Source organism: Nuphar pumila, chromosome 2 (assembly GCF_984573655.1).
Source record: "Nuphar pumila chromosome 2, dmNupPumi1.hap1.1, whole genome shotgun sequence".
NCBI lineage: Eukaryota > Viridiplantae > Streptophyta > Magnoliopsida > Nymphaeales > Nymphaeaceae > Nuphar > Nuphar pumila.
The window spans coordinates 15,641,515-15,668,697 of NC_143250.1; the positions used below are offsets into that span (position 1 = coordinate 15,641,515).

General features: G+C 36.5%; 1 protein-coding gene across 2 annotated transcripts; it reads right to left on the reverse strand.

Annotated features, from left to right (window-relative positions):
* Positions 1-942: 942 nt before the first annotated feature.
* Positions 943-24,118, reverse strand: LOC149844863 (uncharacterized). Of its 2 annotated transcripts, XM_089995331.1 has the most exons (14): positions 23,896-24,118; positions 23,096-23,435; positions 20,514-20,688; positions 19,715-19,798; positions 19,378-19,619; positions 19,023-19,260; positions 9,615-9,694; positions 9,446-9,530; positions 8,977-9,108; positions 8,783-8,896; positions 5,730-5,777; positions 1,715-1,799; positions 1,443-1,496; positions 943-1,335 (listed from the first exon to the last, which is right to left on the reverse strand). In XM_089995331.1, exons 2-14 carry the CDS (start codon positions 23,311-23,313, stop codon positions 1,190-1,192), a joined length of 1,701 nt encoding a protein of 566 aa, XP_089851457.1. In that variant the 5' UTR covers positions 23,314-23,435; positions 23,896-24,118; the 3' UTR covers positions 943-1,189. The 2 variants fall into 2 exon arrangements, with proteins under 2 accessions (XP_089851457.1, XP_089851458.1); XM_089995332.1 differs by lacking the exon at positions 5,730-5,777.
* Positions 24,119-27,183: the final 3,065 nt, after the last annotated feature.

Genomic DNA, 27,183 nt, shown 5'->3' on the forward strand with positions numbered 1-27,183 from the left:
CATAGTTGTAAGTTGCGTATTCTCAATCAGACCTTTTAGATGTACTTAACATAGTTTATTTGAATCATGTTTTTTTGACCAGAAAAAAGATTTTTTAAGTTTGTAAAATTTTTGTACACTATGAGCCATTGATTTTTAAAGATCTTAAAAAACCTACATGTATGCCATAATCACATTATAGGTGATCCAAAAGCATTGATTATAATATATATATATATAGAGAGAGAGAGAGAGAGAGAGAAACTGAACATATTAGGCCCCCTTTTCTCGTTCTGGCCTGTTAGGCCCCATAGTTTCATGTGTTTTATGATAAATCTAAACCATTAGATGTATTTAGCAGGTTATTTTTTTTTTGACGAAAAATGTAATTTTATGAGCCGAAAAACAGTGATGCCTTCACAACCATTGATTTTGGATAACTGAAAACCTTGTATACAGGTTAGATTTTGGTGATCCAAAAGCTGGTTCTCACTAAACAAAACCTATAGATCACATCTATGTATTAGATGTGAGAAAAAATGCAAAAACTATGATTTTTGAAGGGGCCTAACGGGGCAAAAAAAGAAAAAAAGGCAGCACCATCTTTTATATATATATATATAATGGCAGCTGCGCAACCCAGCAGGTCTCTGCTGGCCGTTCATCGCAGCCTTGATGAACAGCCAGCGCAAAAAATGCAGTTTAAGCGAGTTTTTCCACATATTTAGGCTTTAACGATTGTTTTAACCATCGCTAAAAGTCCCAGCGGAAACTGAAACCTTTAGCGCAGTCAAAAACTGTTACTAAAAGTTTCAGTTTCTGCTGAAGCCTTTAGTGATAGTTTTTTTTCCGCTGGAACCTAAAGCCTAAAAAAACAGAAAACTCGCTTTTTAGCCCTTTTTTGCATTTTTTTTAGGTAGTTGTGCAGTTAGCACTATATATATATATATGGATGATGTGTACAAACCAGGAAACCTCCATTTTTCCTTTGCACTGTAAAATTTACAAAGCAGCAACAGCAGCAGAGCCTGCCCCTTCCGTTACTTTTTATCTGAACATTTGCAAAAATGATACATGGCCAACCCTAAAAGCGTTTGAATTGAAAGCTTACATGGCAGACCAAAAGGATTGGAGACAGCTTTATGCTCTTTTTGCTACAAAACTCTCGAGTATGAACAATTCCTTGACCAAAATTAATAGTTGGATTGGCCTATCTGCGAACAGATTGGGGCCGAAATGAAGATCTTATGTTGGTGGGGGGAGGCGAAGGATCAGGGCTCTCAGAAACTTCCAGTTGAGTCGGTAATAGGTTCAGAAAGCTTCCTTGGATGGGCTGATTGGGACTGGTGGCAGTGTCTGCAGAGAGAAAAAAAGAAAACGAAAAAGAACATGACTAATTTGAAAACCATAATCTAACGGATTGGGACCACAAATTGACCAATGGAAGGCTTTGAAGGTCATACCAAATAATGACTTGATTGATGGCCTCTTTGGCTTGTTCTTTTTCTTCAGTTCCGCTGAATCAGTAGAATAGAATTATCTCAGACAAATTGTAAAAAAGAAAATCATGTTCAATTTTCATGCATAATCCCAAAAGAATGAATTTGGCATTCCACAAACATGCATGTGCTTGTGTGTATGTGTGTGTGTGTGTGTGTGTGTGTGTGAGAGAGAGAGAGAGAGAGTGTGTGTGTGTGTGTGTGTGTGTGTGTGTGTGAGAGAGAGAGAGAGAGACCAAGGCCAGGCACATGCTGATTGTTAACAATATCAAAGTTCTTGTATGTATATCCCACAAAATTCACGTCTTTGGATGAAAGCATCTGCAGGAAAAGAAAAAACCATATTAACTCCCATCAGGGAGATGTAAGAAAATCTCAAGACAGCAAAAAAATAAGATCTATTGACATCTTATATAACATTAATCTGAATTCAGTTCTCTTAGAGTACAGTAGAATCAGCACTATCTGAACCAGGCTTATTTAAAACAGCTATCAATATAAAACACCGATGGATTAAAATAAGCTTAAAAGATGAGTTTTCAAAGCATGAAATAATCTAAATTGACAAACAGAGGGCAGATAAAAGAATCAACGAAGCTGAATATGAAATATAAAACCAGGAAAGAAAAGGTACTCTTTTTGGGATAGACAGGAGGGGACAATACCTCTGTCACAAACGAAACAAATACTAACACCAATAATAATTAGCAAGAGTACCAACACTCAAACAGAAACTAAACAGAACCAGATTGATAGTGTTTAAAATATTGGGGATGAGAAAAAGAGAAAGAAGAAGAAAACAATAAGATCTCCTCTAGCGACAGATTACGTGTGCTGAAAATGCTAAAAGGTTTGGGAGGAAAATGGTAAAAGCTTGAAAGTCAACCTTGTTCCGTTGATGGGAATATACAGAAAATACGCTCATCAGAAGCATCTTAGGTTTTTCTCTCCAATATAATTTCTTTAAAGCATTTTTCCAACTCAGGAATAAAAGATTTTCTATTTTTATTTACCAACCTCTTAATGTTCAAGGACACAGGCCTGATACCAAAAATCTTCAATCAGGGGTACAGGTGGGACACCTCATAGGATCCATGGATGGCCATTGATAACCAAGAAAAATTAGAAAGTTGGCAGATAAATCAAGCATTAGAGCTGGTATTATGTCATGACTTGTATTTTACCTAAACATATCTTAGCGCATTCATTAGATCATATTCCAAGAAGCTCATATTTGTGATAATAAGCAGCATGACATCTGCAGCCAACTGCTTTGCAGAACACATCAGTTTGATTGTCAAACACACAGAAACGTTGCAAATTTAGATCAAATTCAATTAGTAAAAAGTGAACTGCCAAAACTTTTATGAACAGGTTAAAGAAGAGACATTATCATTTCAAAGGCAAATGCAAATATTCAATAAAGTAGTAAATCTTGGAAGGAGGCTGGTTAATCATACCCAGTACGCATAGCAAGGATAATTCGGTAAATTTGATGTCAGTAGGAAAGTCAGTTTGAACCAACATAATTTTGATGTAATTCTATTTTATTAGATACCGCTCCATGCGTAAAAAGTTGAATACTTGTTCAAGAATCTTAGACTATTGACAGCAGAGGTTACCATCAACTGCAGTAGTCTAGTAATTAAGAAACCATGACACAGATACAAGATAAGAACAAAAAATTCTCTTAGCTTGAAATGTACAATCATAATCATATAGACGTGCTGATTAATCACAGTACTGCTAAAAGATAAAACTAAAACATTCTCTTAGCTTGAAGTGTACAATCATAATCATTTAGACCTGTTGGCATCGATGCCATCCCTTTCTATTCCATGATCAATACATTATGCCTAATATGCATGGATCATAAATGATGCATCATTTCTCAATATTTCATAATTAATCCATTAGTGCCTGTTAATATGCACAAATCATTAATGATGCTTCACTTTATCCATTTCAATATGAATGAATATGTGAAAAATTATAAATTAAAAATCTCAAGCAGATTTTTGCTAAAGCAATTCTAAGGTATAGTATCAGTCAGCTCTACTTTGGGATGTGTCTCCGACACAAGACCCACAACCAATGGCCTGGACTTCTATGTCTACCAGAGTTCCTATTTCAAATGAGCCTACTATAGCATACCAGGGACTTCAGGAAATTCCTGATAAATTTAGGTTTTCCGAGGTTCCAGAGAGAAAGAAGACAAGAAAAAGGTTTGGGCAGAACTCTCACGATTCCCAATATGGGAAAATTTTGCCTCATTGTGACTATTTATATTCACTTTACACTAAAGTACATCTTCACTCAAACACCCTTATTAACACAAAATACAAGAAGACTGATAAAGAATATTTTAAGAACACAATATATAATAAAATACAATAGGGAAGTAGGAGACGTGAAGACAAGAAAAAGGTTTGGGCAGAACTCTCACGATTCCCAATATGGGAAAATTTTGCCTCATTGTTACTATTTATATTCACTTTACACTAAAGTACATCTTCACTCAAACACCCTTATTAACACAAAATACAAGAAGACTGATAAGGAATGTTTTAAGAACACAATATATAATAAAATACAATAGGGAAGTACGAGACGTGAACAGTAACATCGTGAACAGTGACATGGGTGATATGGATCTGGATCAAGATCCAGATCCGACCACAAACCTCATGATCTAATAGTTCCTACTTCCAATTATCCTACTGTAGCATACCAGGGACTTCAGGAATCCTATCCCCACATACCAGGGACTTCGGGAACTATTATCTATGATCAATAGCCCACAAACACGATTGTGACAGTCAGCATTGAGACAGACACTGTGGTCACCACCTGAAGAATAGGAGCCCAGGAGGCAACACAAAAACACCAATCAGGTCACCTCTTCATAATTTGAGCAAGGGCATATTCTAGTGACTAGTAGGATGGTAGCTCCATACGATCCCACATAAGTAGACTTTAAGATGACAAGACAAGCCATCGCCATGATATGGGCTTATTGAGGTTCCTAGGTAAGACATCCTTAAGGGTAGACATTTGAATGGTCCAGCCCAAGGCCTGACCCAGACCCATGGCGATGGAAAGTCAGACCCAATTCTTGTTAGATTCGGACTGGGCTTAGATCTATCAGTCTGGGCTCCATTGGGTTGGCCCTTTAAATCTGACTAGCAAATAGGTCAGGCTCCAATAGAGTTGGATATTACTTATATCCAGAACCTGGCTCGTTTGCTAGTCAAGCTGGACGGGGGGACTGACCGTCAATGCCCACCCCTAGCCATCAGCTGATGCTTAAGATTTAAATACAACCGCAAATTCCAGAAATAAAAAAAAAGGACTTATGTTTTTTGTTCAAGTGCACTGCTGAATAAATTATACGAGAACTTTTTACCATCGTATGATCTGATTTGTAGTAATAAGCTACAAATTGCTACAGTATTCTACCAGTTAACATGGATTATCTTTAACTCAGGGTGGTTAATACCTCAAAATTCATCTCTCTCTCTCTCTCTCTCTCTCTCTCTCTCTCTCTCTCTCTCTCTCTCTCTCTCACACACACACACACACACACACAATAAACCCATAGTTATTTTACAGAAACACACCAAATTCCTATTGACCAGATGGGTACTTCTCCTTTCATCAAGGACTCCCTCTCAATCATCGCTATAAGACAGAAACGCGAGTTACCCTGTAGGAAAGGGACAAAACACAGTGAATGGCTATGAAAAAAGGAAAAGAAGGTGATGATAGTACGGTGGACGGCCTAATGGTGGTTGATGATAGTGGTGGTTGCAGTGGCAGCAAGAGACAAATTAAGAGGTGGCTGGTAATGGTGGTGATGGTAGTGATGGTGGTGGTGGCAGCTGAAAAAGAAAAGAAAATATGGGAGTGGTGGGCAGGTGTTAAGAGGGAGAGAGAGAGAGAGAGAGAGAGTAGGTGAAAAGGTAATTCTAATGTGTAGTTAATGGCGACTCTAACAGAAGATAACTCTTGAATTTTTTTGGTTAACTATGAGATCATTTAGGTGCCTTTTTAAAAGTTAAAAAAACTTAGGTATGCTTTTTGTTATTGCTAAAAGGTTAGGTAGGTTGTTGAAATTTTCCCTAACAAATAACATTGAACTACAAAGTTGAGATAACAAAAACAATATTGTCAGAAACCAAAATTGTAATAAAAATTTTGTAGCAATAAACAAATACTTTTCGCACATGGCAGAAGTGGAAACAAACTCACTTTCCTCCATGGGCCTGATTTTGAAGAAGTCTGTATTTGTGGGCCTGTCTGCAAAAAGAGAATTGAAGTGCAGATTCTTAATAATAATACAAGGATACAATATCCAAAAGTTCTAACAGGTAAAATTTTTTGAATCATGGATTTTGAGAAATATAAGATATGCACAGTCATGCTAACATATTCATAAAGCTTAATTCCACAATACTCGGCAAAATAACAATTTATAGTTCAGCAAGAACACAAATACCATCTTCGGTTAAACTGCTTCTTCACTTTAGAAATACTTATTGAAATAATATTTAGAATGCAAGAACATAATTTACACAAAATACCAGGCGGTGAGGTTCTTGATGCAAAAGGTCCTCGAAAATCCTATGTGCCAAGGAGACATAATCCATTCTATACAGCTTCCATCCTAGCATCTAGAGTTGGTGACAAGGATATACAAAAATCTTAGGCCATTTTAGTACGCAGTCAATACCAGGACAGACTAGCAATATGTCCCTGTGTGCCAGAAAGTCCAGCCACCTTATCCCTGCATTTACATGTGGTAGGCTGGGCCTAAATTTTGTCTCATTTATTAACTGGACCAGGTTTATGTATATATAGGACCAGATTTTTTGCCAACTGAATTTTAGACCCATTAAGTTAATGGACTAGGTAACAGTCGATGCAGGTCCAGATATTTTACATGCTGAGCTCCTACTGATGCAACCCTAGATAACAAGATGATGGACAGCATGAGCAAGAAAATTAGACAAAACCCTGGAGACAGATGCATAGCATAGGCAAGAAAAGTAACATACGAGAGCAAATATGTCCAGCCTAGGCCAAGGCCATAGTCACAAATATCAGTGATATTTTGAATTTATCGCAAACTCTGTCACATGGATACTGCTGCAGATACGGGGATATGGCCATTTTTATGCCATTTTTATGAAGTTTCTAATATGACGTGTATATAAGGGGATACGGAATGGGAGTCAAAATAGAGTATCAGTGTGACATAGTCGCAAAGAAGATGTGATAAATTCATTAAACGAAAAAAAAAATTGAATGTGATATTTTTAACTTATCACGAAATTTGATTTTATTATTATATTTTTTTTCAAAAAAATGATAAAAACAGCATACTCAATTAAAACATTTGCAAGGGCAAAGCTATCTTTTCTACATTGACTCCGGCCATTCAGCAAGAGTAAGAAAAATGAAAGGCTGCCCACACCGTGCAGGTGGTGTAGCCACGTTTGACAACTTAACAAGGGAGAGGGGGCCTTCTATATGATACGGAGGGTCTCCTCTCTCCCTTTCCCATAAGAAGGAAGGCATGATTCCAAAGTAGCAAGAGATCCCACCATACAAGAGAGATATCAAGTCTCATATTGGTGGTTTTACAACTTGAAGAACTGGCTTTACCTAGTTCTCTCCCCATAAAACCTTCTGACTTTGACCAATTACCCAAGTCTTCACTCTGAAGATTCATATACTATTAACAAATTAATTAGCTCTTTATTTTTTATATGCTTATTTTTTACTTCCCAAGATTTTTCTAAGATTTTTCCAGGAGAAACCCTTTTTTACCCCATATATAAAACAAGATTTGTGATTATAGTCAAAGCCAAGTGAGGCAAAAAGCAAAGCAACCTCACATTCAGCACATAGGTAAGAAGGAAATTACCTTTTGTGACATAAGCATATAGTTTCCAGAGCAACAAGTGAAAGGGCAAGGCAGTATATGAACCAGATTTGGGAAGCAATCATTTAAATTTTCAGAGGATTCGGGAAGTGAAAACCAAGTAGGAAGTGGTACGGGGAATCATCTAAGAAGCTATGTGTATAATTGCTTGAATAACAACACAAAATTCGTGTGAAATACTACAAAAATGATGGAGGTAAGAAGAAAACTTCTAAGAAATGAAGATCACAGTCAATAACTATATTAGCTTATGAGAAAATTTCTAAACCACTTATTTAAGAAAAAATATACAAACATACATTTACCAAATGTATAAGTTATTCAAAATCATTAACATAATAAGCTGACTTTGGAAAATGAACATTGAAATGAAAAAATAATTTGTACAGCAGTTAATACAAACTTTGTATTAACTTTATAACATATCCCCAGATCCAAGAATTATGACCCATTGACCCCCGAGAATTAGAATCCTTTTCCCAGAACAATGACTCTTATGTCATGAGAATCCCAGTTCATAGATTCCTATGGATGGGAATCAGGATCCCTGTCTCTTAGAAATCGTGATTTCTATACATAGGATTCAAGATTCCTATCTCATGGGAATTACTGGATTTCTAAATACAGGAACCAAGATTCATATGCACAGTAATTGTGATTCCTCCCTGCTTCTGATTTGCGCTTCCTAGGAAGTGTAGTTCCTAAAAAGGCTGGGTTCTTCTGGTAACCATGATAATATCATGAACCCATGCTGGACTCACATCAAGAAGGCAAGCTCATGTTTTATCGTAAAGCAGCAGAACTGACCAAAAGATAATGTTTCAAATCTTTTTCAACAAATTGTAAATGCTAAAACAAGATTTTCAAAATCAAGATAAAAGCAAAAAGAATCCCCCTGGCCCCACCATTTCCATCTTCCCTGTAGATATTCATATACGACCCAATACAAAACGCTGTTAGAAAGAATCAAATGGAATTTAGTTCACAATCTGCTCACCAGATCCAAAATTTATCACGACCATTCCAACTGCATTTTAGTTTGTGTATATCATTTAATGGACCGAATAGCCTTTATTCCAAATATTGACTATATTGACAAGCTTTATGTGCAAGAACTCAAACTCTTGTTCATCAGTTAATTGATTCCCTTCAGCAATTAACTTTGTCTTCTTTTAGAAAACATTCATCACATGTTCCCAAATTCTATCACAAGGACTACATTTCACATTTTACATATCACATTGTATACAAAACCAACAAGATCATCGAACCATGTCATTTTTTTTCTCAAACAGCTTGCAGTGTTAACTAAAGCAACGGAAAAGTAGCTTTAGAAAGTTCTAAAAGACCAACAAACCTCCTCAAACTTCTCAAAGTTCTGAGTGTCTAACTCATCATTAACCTCTGGTATAAATGCAGCTTCCATCTGATACAATTTGTCCCACTGGATTCCTTTAAACCATGAGTGTGCCTATCAAAGGAGTAACTTATTAGCCACCAATGAGCAACAAACAAACAAAATGGAAATTCTGGAAATTGAACGCAACAGACCTTTATTTCATGAGCTCCTCTTGTACCCAGCCTTTGTTCAACATTGCATAGCAATTTACTGATGAGATCTTTAGCTTCAGCAGATAGCTTGGCTTCCTCAGGGAATTTCAAATGAGTCCTCCAATTCACAATCTGCAAGAAGAGATCAAATATGAATTATACTAACTTCAGACAGCCGCACAGCATGTCCTAAATGCCCAGCTTCCAATTAAATGCTTGAAATTCTTAAGCTGTCTCTCATATCCATTAGTTAAATTGGGAATCATTTTTCATGCTGTTTACTATCATTATCAGGTTCAACATGTTCAAAGGAATGTCATAGTTTTCTAACTCCAACAAAGGCACTTAGCGCTTAACAAGAGTAATAAAATACCATTATGACGTGTTGTCATCTTAAAAGTCTGATGATACATATAAATAAATAGATAGATAAATATATATAATGCAAGTATTGCAAATACACATGTACCTTTCTACAAGTTGACATTGGTTCATCAGAATAAAATGGTGGATAACCCACAAGCATTTCATACATGATAGCTCCCAGTGACCACCTACGAGAAGGAATTAAAAGATTTTAGGAGAAGCATATAATGCATAACAAAAAGCATAAAATTACTTCCACAAGCATCACTCACCAATCACACTCCATCCCATACCCCTTCTTCAACAGAACTTCAGGAGCAATATAGTCAGGTGTGCCAACAGTAGAATAAGCCTGCATTTTGAGCCAAAAATATTAGTAACTCAGAAAAACACAACAAGACCCATCAGTAAAGAAAATAGATAAGTTAGATGGAACTAAGATGCCAGCTTCTATTCCTTTTCAACATTTTTTTTTCGGTTTTCTTTATTTTTTACACAAGCTGTTGGTATCCCCTAGTGGGATTCAAACTTGATACCCCTTGGTTAAGATAGTGTGAAAACTAATGATCCTAACCAAGGTTGTAAGTATTGTATCGTTACCCATATTGGTCGAGCTCAAAAAAAGATATGCACCGTAGCATAGAGTATCGTAAAAAAATCATATGCTTTTAATAAAAAATTCCAAAATTTTCAAAAAAATCAAGAAAAATAAAAAATAGCTAAAATTCTAAAAAAATAATACTACATGAAACAATGATGAATTGCACAAAATACAACCATAAAATCACATATGAAGCATTTAAGTCTCTATGAGCTGCATAAGACATCATCAAACATCAACTATCTCACAAGAACAATGCAAAATATTAAATATCTTGCAATTAAGAACATGCCACAAGACTCCTACTTTCATATTACATAAACAAAAATAAAATAACCAAATTTATGAACATTTAAGTATTAAATAATTAAGCTTTTTAAAAATATAACCTCAATCATGATCATCAATTCATCATCATTATTATCTTCCTCTTCTTCTTCTTCAACATCGTCTACAATATATGTGGGCTCCTCATCATCCGCATCATGTGCTCCTTTCGTGTCGATCCTTGGAGCAATACATATGTTGTTTTGGGCATATCAGACAGATCAATTGACTTCAAAAACATAGTTTATTTGAGGTAGTAGACAAGAAATTTTATCAAGGTTCTTGACTTTATGTTTGTCCAACTTTATGTTTGTCTACCCATCTGTCATGATGCTACACATAGTTTCTCTTCATGATTGTCTCATCTCATCACAATAGGCGTTCGCTTTATTCACATTAGTATCTCATTTTTTTCTCTCAAATCATGATATGAAGGCATTTTATATCTAGGTCCGATACTGGTTATGGCATCTTTCATGACCTGAAAATGAAAGGAATTTGCACATTAAAATGAATGCAGACATCATAGAACCATCTCTGGTTATGGTTTGAAAATGAAAGGAATTTGCCACGTTGAAACAAATACAGGCATCATAAAACCATCTTCCAACTGTGACATTCGCCTGCTCAACTAAATGTTTAGGAGACATAGCAGTATGAATGTCGGTTTGCACCAAGGGACGGTCCTAGAAGGAAAAAAACTCCTAATAGAGCCTCTAGTTATACCTCATCTCGAAGAACTCCTTCCTCCTCTTTCTCTTCCTCTTCTTTTTGTGTTTGCGACACTACTACTACTAGCATCAGCCACACATTTTTCCTTCGCTGCAAAACTTCTTACTTCTAATGCTATGCTAGGGGTTGTAGGATCACAAGTAGGAAGCTCATCTTCATCCTCCCAGAATTGCGCATACCCTATTTTTACCTCGCTCATCTTTTTTTTCTCTCAGATCAGTGAGTAATTGTTGGCATTGTCATTTCACAGCATCCAACAAATCCCCTTGGCATGCAGGCCGCAACATTGAGATGTGCTCCGGCTAAATGATGTTTCAACTGAGATATATCACCCGAAGCAATATGATGACAATAGTTGCACTCGGTTTTCAATCGATTTTTGCTTGCTACTTGAGTGTCCCATTGTCATGTTAGATCATGTGATGCCTTAACTCACTTTATTGAGTGAAAATTTTGTGTAAATGCAATCTTACTTGAACAAACTAAAAAAGCGCTCTCCCGTGCACACGGATCGGCCCCCAAATCGTTTTCACGACTCCTAGGGTACGTGGATACCCCTCTAATGGCCTCTAACAAAATAAAGAAGTTGGCGCTCAAGAAGTCTTTAAAACCCAAAAAAAAAAAAATACGATTCGGCCCTTTTAAAGTGCACCGAAGGTATATCGTACGATACACCCGATACGAATATCGTATTGATTTTGCCCATAGTTACTATACGTATTTTACAACATTGATCTTGATAGGTTATGAGAGATGTGACAAGGAAAGCAAAAATATGGAAACCTTTTCTCGTATGGCAGGAACATAAAAGCATTATGTTTGACTTTTAGAATATGAAATACTTCTTAAAATATGATGGTGAATAACATACACATCCTTTCACATATTGCTAGTTAGTAATTAGTTGTTTGTGTTGGTAATAAGTTCCAATCACTTCTACTTTGTGTGGCTACGAATATTGTTCTTAATTATGAGTTTGGACATATTGCATTAATTTTAGAGTTTGTTGCCATTTTAGAATATTTATTACCTGCAATCAACTTCAGGAACTAATCATGCCTGATCTTTGTTAAATTGTATCAACTCATGAATACATATATTTATATATATAGAGGGATACATATGCATATATATATAGCCCCAAGGGCATTTCTGTCATTTCCTATTTTACGCATATTCACACTTGTGAATGTGCATGTAACTTTTCTTCTTTTTCTTCTTTTCCCTTTTCTTTTTCTCTTTTCTTTCTCCCTTTTTCCTTTTCTTTTTTCTTTCTACCTTTTTGACTAAAAGTCAAAGGAGGGGGAAACGTTGAACCCCCCTCCAACGGTTAGATTTCTAACAGTTGGAGGGGCTCCAACGTCTAGTAGGAGCCCCTCCTTTTGGTCTTCTCTTGTATAATAAATAGGGGTGTATCCCCTCTATTGTATTTCATTCTTTTGGGAGCATTTGTGTTCACCTTTGCTCAATAGATTCAATCTTTTGCATTTCAAGTGTTCTCTTCGAACCTTTGTGTACTTTTATTCAAGTGTTCTTGGTGTGTCTTTGTACACGTATCCCTTTGTGGAGTTTGTGCTTGTAGTGCACATCTTTAAAGATATTTTTACATGGTATCAGAGCAAGGTTGGGAGAAAAGAAGATCGTGTATTTTGTTCTCTCTATTGGGTGCCTCAAAAAGTGTGCCAACAAGTTTTGGTGATCAGAATAAAGACTAGTTTCTTCATTCAATATTTTTGAAGCATCCTACTTCGAGTAGGACCTTATATCTCCTTGTGGTACGCATCTCTACTCTCTCTTCTTCTCTCTAATGTTTGAAAAGGACTCTCACTTCTCGCTTGGCTTCAAACTAAATGGATCTAATTATCATATATGGGCCGGGAATATGGAGGCTCATATCAAAGGTAAGGGTCTTTGGGGATATGTTCAAGGAACTATTCCCGAACCCGAACCTAAAATCACTATCTTTGAGAAATGCGAGATTAAAGTTCTTGACGGAGAAGAAAGAGAAAAAGCTTTTGAGGAATACAATAAAAGGCATGAAGAGTGGGAGATGAAAAACTACAAAATCCTTTCATGGTTTTTCTCTTCGATGGAGACAAAGATTAATGCCAATATATTGAAATTCAATAAAGCATATAAAGTATGGGAGTATCTTGAACGAATGTATATGTCAAGAGACTTGTCCCATAAATATTACATTCAAAAGAAGGCCTTAACTCTTCATCAAGGAGAGATGTCGGTTAGAGAATATTTTGCCGAATTATCGGCTATTTGGGATGAACTTGCTCTCTTTGAACCTAAATGGAGTGAAAAGGCAATCGAATTGAAGCAAAAACAACTTGAAGAGGATCACTTTTTTTATTTCTTAAATGGGCTTAGACACGAGTTCGAACAGTCTAGATCCGCTCTTTTATCTTCTTTTTCTTCTCTACCTTTAGAAGATGTTCTTACCAAATTAAGTGGAGAAGAAACTAGATTGGGAATAAATAAAACCAATCAAAATGTGTTGGTCGTCCCCTCTCAAAACGAGAATGAGGGAGCTTACGTTGTATCTAGACCGGGGAGCAATGTCAAATCTTATGAACCTCCCCACTTCAACTAGAATCATGGAGGAAGAGAAAATAACATACATCATGGAAGAAGAGACTACAGTTAAATCGTGTGTCATTTTTGTAAAAAACCAGGACACATAAAACTCGTGTGTCCCAAATGGAAAAAGATGATGGCAATGTCGACAACCTTCCAAGAGGAGACGCCGTCTACCTCCGACAATGCCAATCTATCTCTAAATCAAATTATTGAAGCTCTTCAACCACTCCTCAAGGGATCAATCTCGAGAGCCGCTGTGTCTCTCTCCTCTAGGTAAAATTCTTTGGCTATTAGACTCGGGTGCATCGTTTCACATGACTCCAAATGTTTTTACACTGACCAATTATTCTAAAAACCTCTCAGCATCCTTTGTTTCTACTGCGAATGAGGTTTCTCTTGAAATTAAAGGAAATGGAGACTTTGAAAAACATGATTTTTTTGTTCCTAAAGTTAAATTTATTCCAAAATTAAATTTGAACTTGCTTTTTGTCTCTCAACTTTTGGATCATTGATGTGATATAAAATTTTCATCACATAAATGTTGGATACAGGATCGCCGGTCCGTGAAGTTGATTGGGGAAGGCTCTAGGAAGGGTGACATCTATTTTATGGAGTTTCTTCAAATTCCAAAAACCTCTTTTTGTAACATTGCCCAACATAAAGAAATAAATGTTTGGCATAAACGCCTTGGGCATCCAAATATTGACAAGCTTTCTCATATTCATTTTCCTAAAACATTATGTAAAGAAAATTTCAGTTGTAATGATTGTATTCTGGGAAAAATGAGAAGCTTACCTTTTGGTTCAAGATCTATGTTTTCAACTAAGCCTTTTGAAATTGTGGATTCGAACATATGGGGACCTGCACCTGTAGTATCTAAGGGAGGTTTTTTATATTATGTTATTTATGTTGATGACTATTCGAGATACAGTTGGATATACTTTTTAAATCATAAGCATGAAGTCTTTTCCACTTTTAAGAATTTTCATGTAATGATAAAAACCCAATTCAATAGGAAGTTACAAATCTTTAAAACAGATTTAGGGGTGAATTTCTCTCAAATGATTTTAAAAGCTATATAGAAAGTAATGGGATCATTCATCAAAGGTCTTGTCCCAAAACTCCTCAACAAAACGGCTTAGCTGAACGAAAACACAGACATATTATTGAAACTACAAGGACTCCACTTATTTCTCAAAAGATTCAAAAAAGATTTTGAGTTGAAGCTGCCCTGGCCTCTGTCTATCTAATAAAACGTCTTCCATCTAAAAATTTAAGCCAAATATCTTCTTTTGAAGTTTTATATAAAAAAGAACTCGATTATAATAGATTACGAATTTTTGACTGCAAATGTTTTGTTCTCACTGATAAAAAATGATAAGTTATCTCCTAAAGTCATTCCCTGTGCTTTTCTTGGTTATTTAGAAACACAAAAAGGTTTTAGGTGTTATGACCTTCAAAATGATAAACTATACATCTCAAGAAATGTCACCTTTTTTTAAAATAAAAGTGGCTTTGAGAAAGACACAACCCTTCCCGATAATGCTAATTATTCCTTTTTATTTGAATTACTAAATAGGAATGAAGATTTCTTTAGTGATGACAAGACAAATACTGAGAACATTGATAATGAAGCTCCCCCGTCGGTTCAACCGGTAGAAGAAGCAGTAAATGAACCAATTACATATTCACATAGAGATAGAAATACGTTTAGAAGTGTGATGGAAAGATATAGTGATTTTAGTGAGCCCTCTCGAGATAGCAACTTACGAAGAACTGAAAGACCTAAGAGAAACCCTTCTAGATTTATATCCTATGAATCTTTTTTCCCAAAACATAGGGCATGCCTTAGTGCCATCCACTCGTATGAAGAACCCGAAAACTTCGAAGAAGCCAAAGAAAGATTAGAATGGAGGATGCAATGGATAATAAACCTAGTGCCCTTAACAGAGTCAAAACTTGAGAATTTCAAAGTCTTCCAGAAGGAAAAAAGACAATAGGATGTAGATGGGTCTTTAAGGTTAAGACCAAGCTCGGCTAGTAGCAAAAGGTTATAGCCAAGAATATGGCACTAATTACGAAGAAACCTTTGCTTCTGTGGCACGAATAGTCACTGTGAGATGTTTAATCACTATTGCATCAATTAAAAAATGGAACATATATCAAATGGACGTTAAAAATGTCTTTCTGAATGGGAACCTAAACGAAGAAATCTACGTGGAGGCCCCCTGGCATGGATATACCAAAGGGTAAAGTTCTTCGGCTTAGAAAAGCCTTGTATGGTTTAAAACAAGCCCCAAAGGCTTGGTACGATCGATTTAATGAAGTAATGGTTGAAACTGGTTTCAATTCCTGTTTTACTAACACTGCCCTCATTGTCAAAAAGTCTGATGCAAGAATTGTAATTTTATAGTTATATGTTGATGATATGCTAATATCAAGCAGTAATATTAAGGGAATCAAAAATATCAAATTCACCCTAAAAGAAAGGTTTGAAATGTCAGACTTAGGGTATCTGACATATTTTTGGGGTATTAAGGTTGCGTACTCTCATAGAGGTTATTTTTTGTCTCAAACTAAACTGGCGTGTGAGATTCTTGACATGTTCGGCATTACAGATGAAAAAATTTACGAGACCCCTGAAGTTGTGGGCTCAAAATAAAGTGTGATGATGGGATTTCTTTGAAAAATCCTACTCCCTATCGGCAGCTTGTGAGATCACTTATGTATCTTAGTATCACACGACCAGACATATCTCATGTTGTGGATACTGTAAGTCAATTTCAGCATGCCCCCACTTCAGTTCATATGAGTGCGGTACTTCGTATTGTCAGATACATAAAGGACACAATAAACAAGGAAGTATTTCTTTCCTCGTCTTCTAATTTAGAATTGATTGCATATACCGACTTTGATTGGGGAGGTGACCCAAATAACCGTCACTCCACCACTGGTTTTTTTATTTTTCTAGGTGAATCACTGATCTCATGGAGATGCAAGAAACAACAGAAGGTGTCTCTTTCATCAACAAAAGCAAAATATTGAGCTATGGCCTCCACATCTACGGAGATTGTGTGGATTCATTAATTGTTCCAGGATATGAGAGTACTGATCCAAGGACCTACACGATTGTATTTGATAATAAAAGTGCAATCTATATTGCTAAAAATCACACGTTTCATGAGCGCACCAAGCACATTGAGATGGACTGCCACTATGTCAGAGAAACCTACTTACAGAAAATCATAGATCTTCCTTATGTGACTTCAGAATACCAGTTGGCAGACTTTTTCACAAAGGCGCTATATTCTCCCAGATTTAATTTTCTTCTTGGCAAACTTTCGATCACCACGCCCTAAGTTTGAGGGGGTGTTAAATTGTATCAACTCATGAATACATATATTTATATATATATATATAGAGAGAGAGAGGGATATATATATATATATATATATATATATATATTTCTTTATGTAGCCCCAGGGGCATTTCTATCATTTCCTATTTTACGCATATTCACACTTGTGAATGTGCATGTAACTTTTCTTCTTTTTCTTTTTCTTTTTCTTTTTCTTTTTCTTTTTCTTTTTTGAGGGAGAGATGTTGGACCCCCCTCCAACGGTCAGAGGTCAGATTTCTAACCGTTGGAGGGGCTCCAACGTCTACTAGGAGCCCCTCCTTTTGGTCTCCTCTTGTATTATAAATAGGGGTGTATCCCCTCTATTGTATTCCATTCTTTTGGGAGCCTTTGTGCTCACCTTTGCTCAATAGATTCAATCTTTTGCATTTCAAGTGTTCTCTTTGTACCTTTGTGTACTTTTTATTCAAGTGTTCTTGGTGTGTCTTTGTACATGTATCCCTTTGTGGAGCTTGTGCTTCTAGTGCATATCTTTGAAGATATTTTTACAATCTTGATGTGTGTGCCTGTGCACACATACACATGCCACGAGCATGCATTGATGCATGTGTGTATCATGCTTGCTTTGTACATAAATTGGTAAAGAAAAAAAACTATCTTTTGATTTTCTTCAAAATCCAGAACATGCATGTTACATTAACTAAGTGTTATGGCCTCGCATGATGGGCGAACAAAAGCTCAGAATCCAAAGGTTGTACCTAGTTGAAAGTATGTGGGACTGCAAGTCACAGTCTGGATGACTGTGATCAGGAGGCCTAATTCAGACGTTGTCTGCAACCAAACCGCTCGTGCACTCAAGGTGACGAGTGGTCCTCTGGGTGTACCACACAGAGGAGTGACTACAGAAACGAACCCGGTGGCAGAGATGGCTGAACCAAGATGGTGGGTCCAGTCGAAGTCAGCCTGTTGATCACTGAAGCAGGTTGTCACAGTCCAGCCATTGTGATCATGTGACCCTGTTTGGGCTCCGTTGTAGATGATCCAATCTATAGTCCTTCTGAGGTGAAGGGAACGTTGAATGCACCTGTTGGCAGGGAGGTTGCAAGCCAAAGATGGTGGTCGGGGGCAATCAGACAGTGGCCGGAAAGCTGACAATGGCTGGAAAGCTGACGGAATTGGCTTCGTGATCACAGTCAAATATATAGAGACAGGAGGCACCGGATAATAACAAATTCAGCCAGTGGCTGGAGAGTCCACTGGTGGTCCGGTGTCTGATGGATACATGAAGTGGTGGTGCACAAAGGTCACCAACGTGAAATAATAAGTAAAGAAGAGTTCAAGAAGAAGAGGACGAGAGGAAGAAGACGAGAGAAGAAGAAGAAGAAGAGGAAGACAAGAGAAGAGAGGAGGGTTACCAGAGAGGTGAGAGAAAGTAGAGAGAGAGAGAGGGTGGGCACGCCCAAGAGGGAGAGAGTTAGAAAATTCACACTTTACTCAATAATCCAATAAACCTCCCCCAGACCTCCTTAAATAGGAAGAGTTGGGGTTGAGTCCTAATTACCCAAAACTTCATCTAATTAAAAAAGTCAGAAACCCAACTAAGCTAGGACTCCTACATAATGACTCCACATTAATTAATAATTAAGGACTCTTAATTAAAAGCAATAAACAAAACTTAATTAACTTCTAGAAGGGGAGGGACGTCCCCTAGGATAGTATTATGAAATGTTGGACCTGGCTAAATATTCATATAATTTTCTTAGGTAGCTATTGTGAAATTCTTTACAATGTTATAGCAAGAAGTTGAAACAGCATAACCAACTAGTAATAAATGCATTTATATGTTGTGGAAATTAATCACTTAATGAATAAAAGTCGTGGAACCAAAAATGTGTTATTGGCTATCAGGTAAAGGTATACACCAATAACACCACTAATGTAATTTAGTCTTTTAGCAGTATCACAAAAATTCTTCAGCTTAACAGTGCAATAACAATGGTTACACATGATCTTTGTTACTACTATATGGACAATTGACATGATGTTCCAAGTTAAGGAAGATCATCAACTTGCCAGCATGCGCCTGTTCCTTTGCCAATGTAATAGCTGTTCCTGTTGTGTACGTTTAGGTGTTGGAGAATTGTTTGAATGCCCATCATTCTCTAGAGAGGATTTAATATTTCGTCCCATTGCAAAATCATTCTCACTAAGATTTGGTAGGCTGCTACAGTCCAATGGCTTACATAATCCAAAATCTGAAAGCTTCATATGTCCATATCTATCAAGCAATAGATTGTCCGGTTTGATATCTCTGTGAAGAAGAACCAATGCATTAAATTGATTTTTCAGTGGAAGAATGCAATTCTCAGAAAATTGAAAAGTTGGCATAATTAAGTACAAAAATAATATGCAATGTCAAAACACAAACCTGTGTATGTAATTATGCCTGTGGATTGACTCAATAGCCAGGACCGTCTGACCCACATAAAATCTAGCCTCATCTTCTGTCAGAATATCTTTGCGCATAAGCAATGTCATCATGTCACCACCAGGAAGATACTCCATAATCAGATACAAGAAATCTTCATCTTGAAAGGAGCAATAAAGCTTCACAATACAAGCACTATCAACCTCAGCAAGAAGGTTTCTTTCGGCCTTGACATGCTCCACCTAAGCAACAATTATCAGAAAATGTAAGCACAAGAAAGTTTTAAAAAGGAAAATGTTAACTGGAAGGCAATTCAAGCATTCATTGAAAGACATACTTGGCCTCTGCGAAGCATCTCTGATTTTTTCAGCTTCTTCATAGCATAAACATTACCAGTGCTCTTTTCTCTACAAAGTCTCACCTGGAAATAAACATGACTTTAAGCAGAAGATCCTCGATCCAAAAAACTTCACAAAAACTTAGGTATCCAACAGATTTTGTTGATAATTTATTCTAACTCCATACAAAGGCAAGGTAATTTCTCTTTTATTATGGGAACAAAAAAGATTTGTCACTAATCTAAATGAAAAGAAAGATAGTAAATAGAAAAGGTAATTTCTCTTTTAATATGGTAACAAACAGATTTTGTTAATAATTTAAATAAAATTCAAATGAGAAAGTAACAGGGTATTAAAAAATCTCTTCTAACTCCATTTCCCATTTTAAAATGTCGTAGAAGAGGGAATAATTGCAGTGAAAATGGATTTCAAAATTAGGATATTAAGAAATTATTCCACGACAATAAGTAATGTTAATCGTATAAACAATGACAACCTGTTTTCATGAATAATAAAAATGATACCAATAATTAGAAGAATTATTTATAATTATAACTATAATGAAGAATGAAGAGAAGTTCATGATCTATCATTTATCTTTATCTACTTGAAAATGAAATTTCCTTTAATTTTTTAGAATTTCTAATGGTTGTGTATCTTTATTTATTGATAAAATAAAGAAATACTTGAGGCTTATGCCCTGGATTGTTTCAGTGCATAAACCCTTGCCTCATATGACTAAACCACCTTATGCCTTTCAAAACTTTGTCACTGAACACAGACAGGAGGGAACAATACCTCCCCAAATGCACCCCTCCCTATGAGGGTAAGAAGTTCAAAGTCATCAACACCCATTTTGTGCCTTCGCAGACGCATATATTCTGTCTCCTTTTTCTCCAAATATTTGAGAAGGTTGTACTGCTCTTCTTCAGATACTTCCGCATCAGCCAGCTTCCTCTCTAGGACCCAACGCCTGAACAGCATAGACGTAATGAGGAATAAAATTTGACAGAAAAAGGCCTTTATTATACAAATATTTTAAAGATAAGCCAACTTGTATGCTAAATTACATGAATTCAAATCTTTGAAACATACTACAGCCAAAGAAGCCTGAGGCATTATTTTAAGATTGTTCTTGTAGAAGGGAATTAGTTTGAACTTTAAACTGATGCAGGAAAATTAGACGTTACCTAAAGAAGTCCCACTTAAAAGGCTGTTGAAATACCTATTGAAAGTATTGCACTATGGCTCTTGATACATTCCCATAGTCTCCATCAGTTGCATCATGCCATATGTTTTTGTTTTTATATAGGTAATATTGATCACTATACATTCTATCATCTAAACTATTGACAATTAACCTAATGAGAAGATGGTGACCATATTTTCCAAACTCAAAACAAAAAATAAATATAATATACTATAGGGAGGCATTTGCTACACCCGTGGGTAAGGAACACCCTAGTTGGAATTCATAGGAGGAGATTGCTTTGACCAAATTTGACCTCATGGATGTGTTCAGCATAGTCAAAATAATAGGAATCGACCCTTGGATCGTAGTTTTTCAACGTAAAAATATGTTTTTTTGAGGTTTGAAAATTTGGCACATTGTAGGCGGTTGATTTTTCAACCCTCGCAAAATCTGATGTATATGTCAGAAAAAAATGATCTAAAGGTCAGTTTCTATTAAACCTAATATGTAGATAACATCTGAAGGGTCAGATGTGCAGAAAAAACTGAAAAAAAATATATTGCAGTTTTTCACTAGGGGGTTCCTTATCCACGAGGGTAGCAAACATTACCCTATATATATATATATATATATATATATATATATATATATATATATATATATATATATATATTGCACAGTTGTGAAGTTCACCTTTTGCTTTTGTTGAACATCAAAAGAGATTTTATTAATTAGCAGCAAAAATAGGTAACAAAGGTATTGAAGAGAAGTAAACAATTCATGCAAGAGGAAGAGCAAGAACAGCAGCAAGTAGACTATTTACTGAAGATGCGAAAAAACAACATTCGACCCAACAAAATCATATGTAAATGTTATCTGCCCCAGGGCACATTAAACTGGTCCAAAGCCTAATCCCACCTTTTTTCAATACAAACCTAATCCCACATTGAATAAACTTAAGCATGGAGTAGTGTCATTCAATGCTTTCAAAATTTCAACTGTTAAATTTCTTCAAACCCTACCAAGTAGCTACCATCTCCAAATGGTCTTACATTTTTTTCCCTGTCACCCTCATCCAGCTATCCAAAAAGAGCTATCAGATACCAGAACTTCATCCCGGTAGCTTCTAATGTTGGGATACCTTATGAAATTAATTTCTGTAACTCTCTATAGAGTTGTTATCCACCTCCATTGTAGCCCAATAATTCATTAAAGGAAATATCCTGCTATGGAATTGCATAGAAATGTCATCTGTGAAGTATGATCTCACCTAAGATTTCGTTAGCTGTGACATAATTTAAGACCTTGACTTTTAAATTGCTCAACCTAAGATAGTTCAAGTCATCACGGGTAGAAATGGTTTAATGCATAATCCAGCTAGGCCCTTTCAACTTTGTCCTTTGAACATTCAAATGTGTGCTTTCATCATGGAACAAATATTGATGTGTCACCTAGATCAATCTTTACCTACATCATCACACTTTATTCAAAAAGGTGTATGATTCATGCCAACCATACAGATAAACATACCCTGCAGTGCTATTTTCAAGAATTCTCATGCTCTAGACATTTAAAAACGATGTCCTTTTTGTGACTGTCGTTTGAGATGTTTTACAATATTTTCAGGGTCCGTAATGTTTCAAGTCCCTCAAAAAGTTGTTTATTAAATGTTTTTAAACTTCTTGCAATGATGTTGTAAGAAATTCAAGAAACAAGGTTAATTTTGGATGCATATAATATATATAAGGTATAAATATATTACTATAATATATACATATGTATATAATTCATAAATGTATAATTAGATGTTCGCTGAGAAAATGAATCTCTTGATATTTTTGCAAACAAACGAAAGTGAATCACATGCTTGCAGTTTTGATTCAGAACCACCTTTACAAACATGAGAAAGTCGTGCCTTAGGAAAGACAATCACGTGATTCACATTCTCAACGGCACAACTTTCTCAAGTGTTCCACTTTCACAGCTTGCAAACGTGCCCTTACTCGTAAATCTGAGACACCAAAAAAAAAAACAAGAAACGGTTCCATAGTAGCAGCAGAAAAAACAGAGTCAAAATACAGCAGTTTCTTCTATAATTAAAAACCTAACGAACCAAAACTGAACCAAGAAAAACAATTAAAATCGCAATCAGAATCATCTGAACAATGCACAATATACAAATCCTTGCCTCTCCTTCCGCTCCTGCAAGCTCTTCATCTGTGCCTTATAGTGGTTCTCAATATACTGCTTTGCAGCCGCGACTTTCTGCTTCGTCATGTTCGAAGGAGCCTCATCACCACCCTGCTTCTGACCATCCTTCCCGCCCTCCATTTCCTCCTTCGCTGAAGCCTTCGCTTTGTCCCTTCTAGGCTGCCATTTCCGAAACCAACTTCTCGCCGATTCCATCTCAGCACCGCTAGCAACAGGCCATCATACCAAAACCCAAAATCACCATTCTTCGCCCAAGAATGGCCCTAGAAACCGAATCTCCACTTAAACCGACTCCGAAATTTCCATCCAAATCCACACTGTGAAGCAAAGAAAATGCAAAGTTTAGTTCATATAAGCCAACCATAAGACTCCAAATTTCCATCAAAATCGCCATCCTAAAATCAGTCAACTCACAAAACCCAGAAAGAGAAGCGGGGCAAGAAAAATTGAAAGCATCACAAGACGAACTCGACAAACAACGAGACGAATTCCCAAACAAACACCGAATTATGCCTTCCAAACTAAACCCTAACGGTCGAAAACAGGCGATAAAACCCATTACAACCCCAAGAAACCCCTAATTAAGAAAATTTTCCATCAGTTCCAATCCATGAAATACTCAAACCATCGCACCGAACGCCGAATTCCCCACGAAACCAACAAAATCCCGCAATCGAAAACTCCAATTCCAACACAAACTAAAACTCATTCCTATAGACGCGCTCAGAAGTACCAAAACGAGCAGAAATTGAATGGGAAAGAAAGAGAAGAAGATACCAAAAGAAACAGGGAGCTACTCCCGCCAAAAGAGCGTTTATCGTAGATCCAGATGATGAGGGGTTGGAAAATCGGGATCGAGACCGGAAATCGTCACCCTGAGATTAGGGCGACGAGAGAGAGAGAGCAGTGCTTGAGTGGAGAAGTAATACGCGAGCGAAGCTTTGGCCCTTTTCTTCTATTTTTTTCCGCTGCTTCGCTCTCCTTCTGAGCAGCTTCCCCCGGGCTCTGGAGCGTGAATATTGATCATAATGCCCTCATTAATTTCATGATATTCCTTTCTTATCCTTAAGTGAAATCACTTTCCTACCCTTTTCAGGTTTTTATTTCTTACCCATGTGATCCCGCGTGTGAGAAAATCTTCCAAGTCATTTTTAAACCACGTTTGAATGCAAAAAAAAAATCGATAAGAAAATGAAATTTTTATATAAGGACTTTTCTAAATGAAAAACTTTTGCTCGTTTGTATGTAATAAAAAAGTTAGGATTGAAAACTTTCCTTCTATTAAAGGGAGCAAAAGAGAGAGAGAGATGCAAAAGAGAGAGAGAGATGAAAATGTAGCCAATGGAATGGAAATGCTTTTAAGGTGAGGGGTTACTCTACCTCTACCCCTTCTAAGTAGAGCAACCTTTTCTACCAAAAAATTGAGTTTTTGGAAAAAAAAATCTTTCATAAATTTTTTTTTTTTTCGGTATGGCGATCCAAAGGCAGTTGTACCTACAAATGTTTGTAATAATCATTAACTCCTATAATTGACCCTAACTAAAGATTTAGTATAAGAAATTCATTATGATAATTAGAGAGTTTTGGTTTTGAAAGAGAAGATAATTAGGGAGATATTGACAGATCCAGCAATCCTTTAGATCAATGTTGTCAGTATCGGGGTGAACTGGTCCATACCTATTAGGGGTGGCAAAACCTGACACGACCCGCCAACCCGCCTCTTAGGCGGGTTCCGGTTGGGCTTAAGCCAACCCATTTAATAAACGGGTTGACCCGCGTAACCTGTTTATTAAACAGGTCGGGTTCGGGTTGGGGGTATGCCAACCCGGCTGACCCATTTAATAAATGGGTTAGGCGGGTGGGTCAACCCGCCAACCCGCCAACCCGACCCATCAACCCGCCAACCCGACCCGTCAACCCGCGAACCTGAGAACCCGTTTACCCGACCCAACCCATTTATTAAATGGGTTGGCGGGTCGTGTCGGGTTACCCGTTTATTAAACGGGTTGGGTTCGAGGTTGAGGTATGCTGACCCACCAACCCGTCGGGTCGACCCGCCAACCCGACACGATTGCCACCCCTAATACCTATTCTCAAGTGAATCGTTTTGAATCGGCTAAAAAATAATTAAAAAAGATTCTCAAGTGGGGGTGTTGTTTAACTTGTGAATAAATGACATTCAAGTGGCCCCTGCTCAAGGCTACCTCTGACATGATTCATGCTCGTTCCGTAGCCCTTAAATGTCACATTAAGGATTCCATTATTGAAATCATTTCATGATTGGGTCCCATCACCTGCAAATTAGTTGTGGTTTTTCTAAAAGAGACAGGATTAGGTAATCAGTCCATCAGAGCTGCCTCTTCACCGTTCATCCTGTGATCATTTTTGGTTTATTTTGTATACTTTAGATGCCCTTCATCATCATCAATGGCTTCAAAAAAATTTGTGGAACCCATCTAAGACAAAAAAAACATGATGGTGTTTGGTAGGCCATTCATTATGTAAATGAACAGTACTAGAGAACAATGTTGTCAGTATCGGTATGGGCTTTGGGCCACCGATTCACCTGTATTCGGCCCGATACCGATACTCAAATGAATCATTCTGTATCAGCCAGAAAAATAATAAAAAAATATTATATGTCAATCAAAACGTGTTAAAACCATTCAAATAATATTAAAATAAAAGAATATTTTTAGTTTTTTTTTTTTTTTTGCATTTGTTTAAAAATAGCTGATTCAGGGGTGAATCATATCCATATTCTGCCGATACTGTGGGCTGATAACACTGCTAGAGCGATCTCTGACGGATTACCTTTAGAGCTGTCTCTGACCTGATCCTCACTCTTTTTTCAAATAATGTTAGGCAAGTAAGTTGTGTTTTTGTGAAATTGATTTTACAAAAATATCTTCTTTTCTTTCTTGGTTGTGGAACCATCTTGAGATTTTGTTCTTGTCAATTTATTGAAATGTTTTATGCAGAAAATGACAATAATCTTTTTGTCATAAATGACAAACTTGGTGACAAGAGATTCTGTCTTTTTGCTTGTATTTCACAGCAAAATTTTCTCTAAGGCTCAAACTTCAAACCCAGCTCTGTTGTGGGATCCAATGATTAAATAACTAGAGACCAAACTACAATGATACCTTCTTAGTTGTAATAGACCAGGGGAAAACCGCCCAGCTTTGTTTGGACTGGGGATGGAGGCCAGATTAGACTTACTCTAACTTCCCGCCTTACCCGGCCCGGCCCGGCCCATCCCCGATCTTCATTAAAGAAAATATTATCATACCCTTATGCATATTATAAAATTATATATATATATATATATATATTTTAACCCTAACATAAATCCTTTATTGAATCTCTCTTTTCTTTTTCTGACGAGCCAAGCTAGTTACTCTTCTTCATTTAACAGTAGCAGCAGCAACAACAACAACAACAATAAAAAGACCGAAAAAATAAGGTTCCACTCTCACCTCGCACAGTTTGAACCAGTAATGGAGGACATGAAGCGGGGATGAAGATTAAAATGAAAACCCATGCAAAGATGGAGGGCAAAATTTTAAGACGGGTTGAGGGTGGATACCTTGTCCTCCGCTCCCACCTAGGTCCACTGCCATCCCTACTTGTAACCATTCTAGTGAAGGTTGAACCATCTTTAGATTAATGACTTTATTTTCATTGTTGCATTTCTTTCTGGTTATTAAATGGTTTATTCCAAACTCATACACCTTAGCCCTTACTAATGCCAGACCTAATGTAACAAATATTGTTGGTATTTTGAAAATATCACAATATATTGCCCCAAATTTTATTGTGATATTTTATAATATATGAGCTATTATTAACTGGGAAAATGAATATTTTGACACATTTTTATAATTTATTTCTTATTAAAATTATAATATTTCTTTTTAAAATTATTTATTTTTGCTAATAAAAATACAAGAAAAACAATTTTCAATTTCTCACGAACATGTACAACTGTTATTTTTGCATTCTTTAATAATATTTTGATACTTTTTAATATTTTCAATAACACTGCATATTTTACCATTAAAA

What these genes read in the sequence shown, in the direction of transcription:
- LOC149844863 (XM_089995331.1), bottom strand. Translation starts at nt 23,313, where the DNA reads ATGGAATCGGCGAGAAGTTGGTTTCGGAAATGGCAGCCTAGAAGGGAC. An exon ending in ACTTTGAGAAGTTTGAGGAG is followed by an intron (nt 5,778 to 8,782) that starts GTTTGTTGGTCT and finishes CTCTTTTTGCAG; the next exon opens with ACAGGCCCACAAATACAGAC. An exon ending in ATCAATCAAGTCATTATTTG is followed by an intron (nt 1,336 to 1,442) that starts GTATGACCTTCA and finishes TTCTCTCTGCAG; the next exon opens with ACACTGCCACCAGTCCCAAT.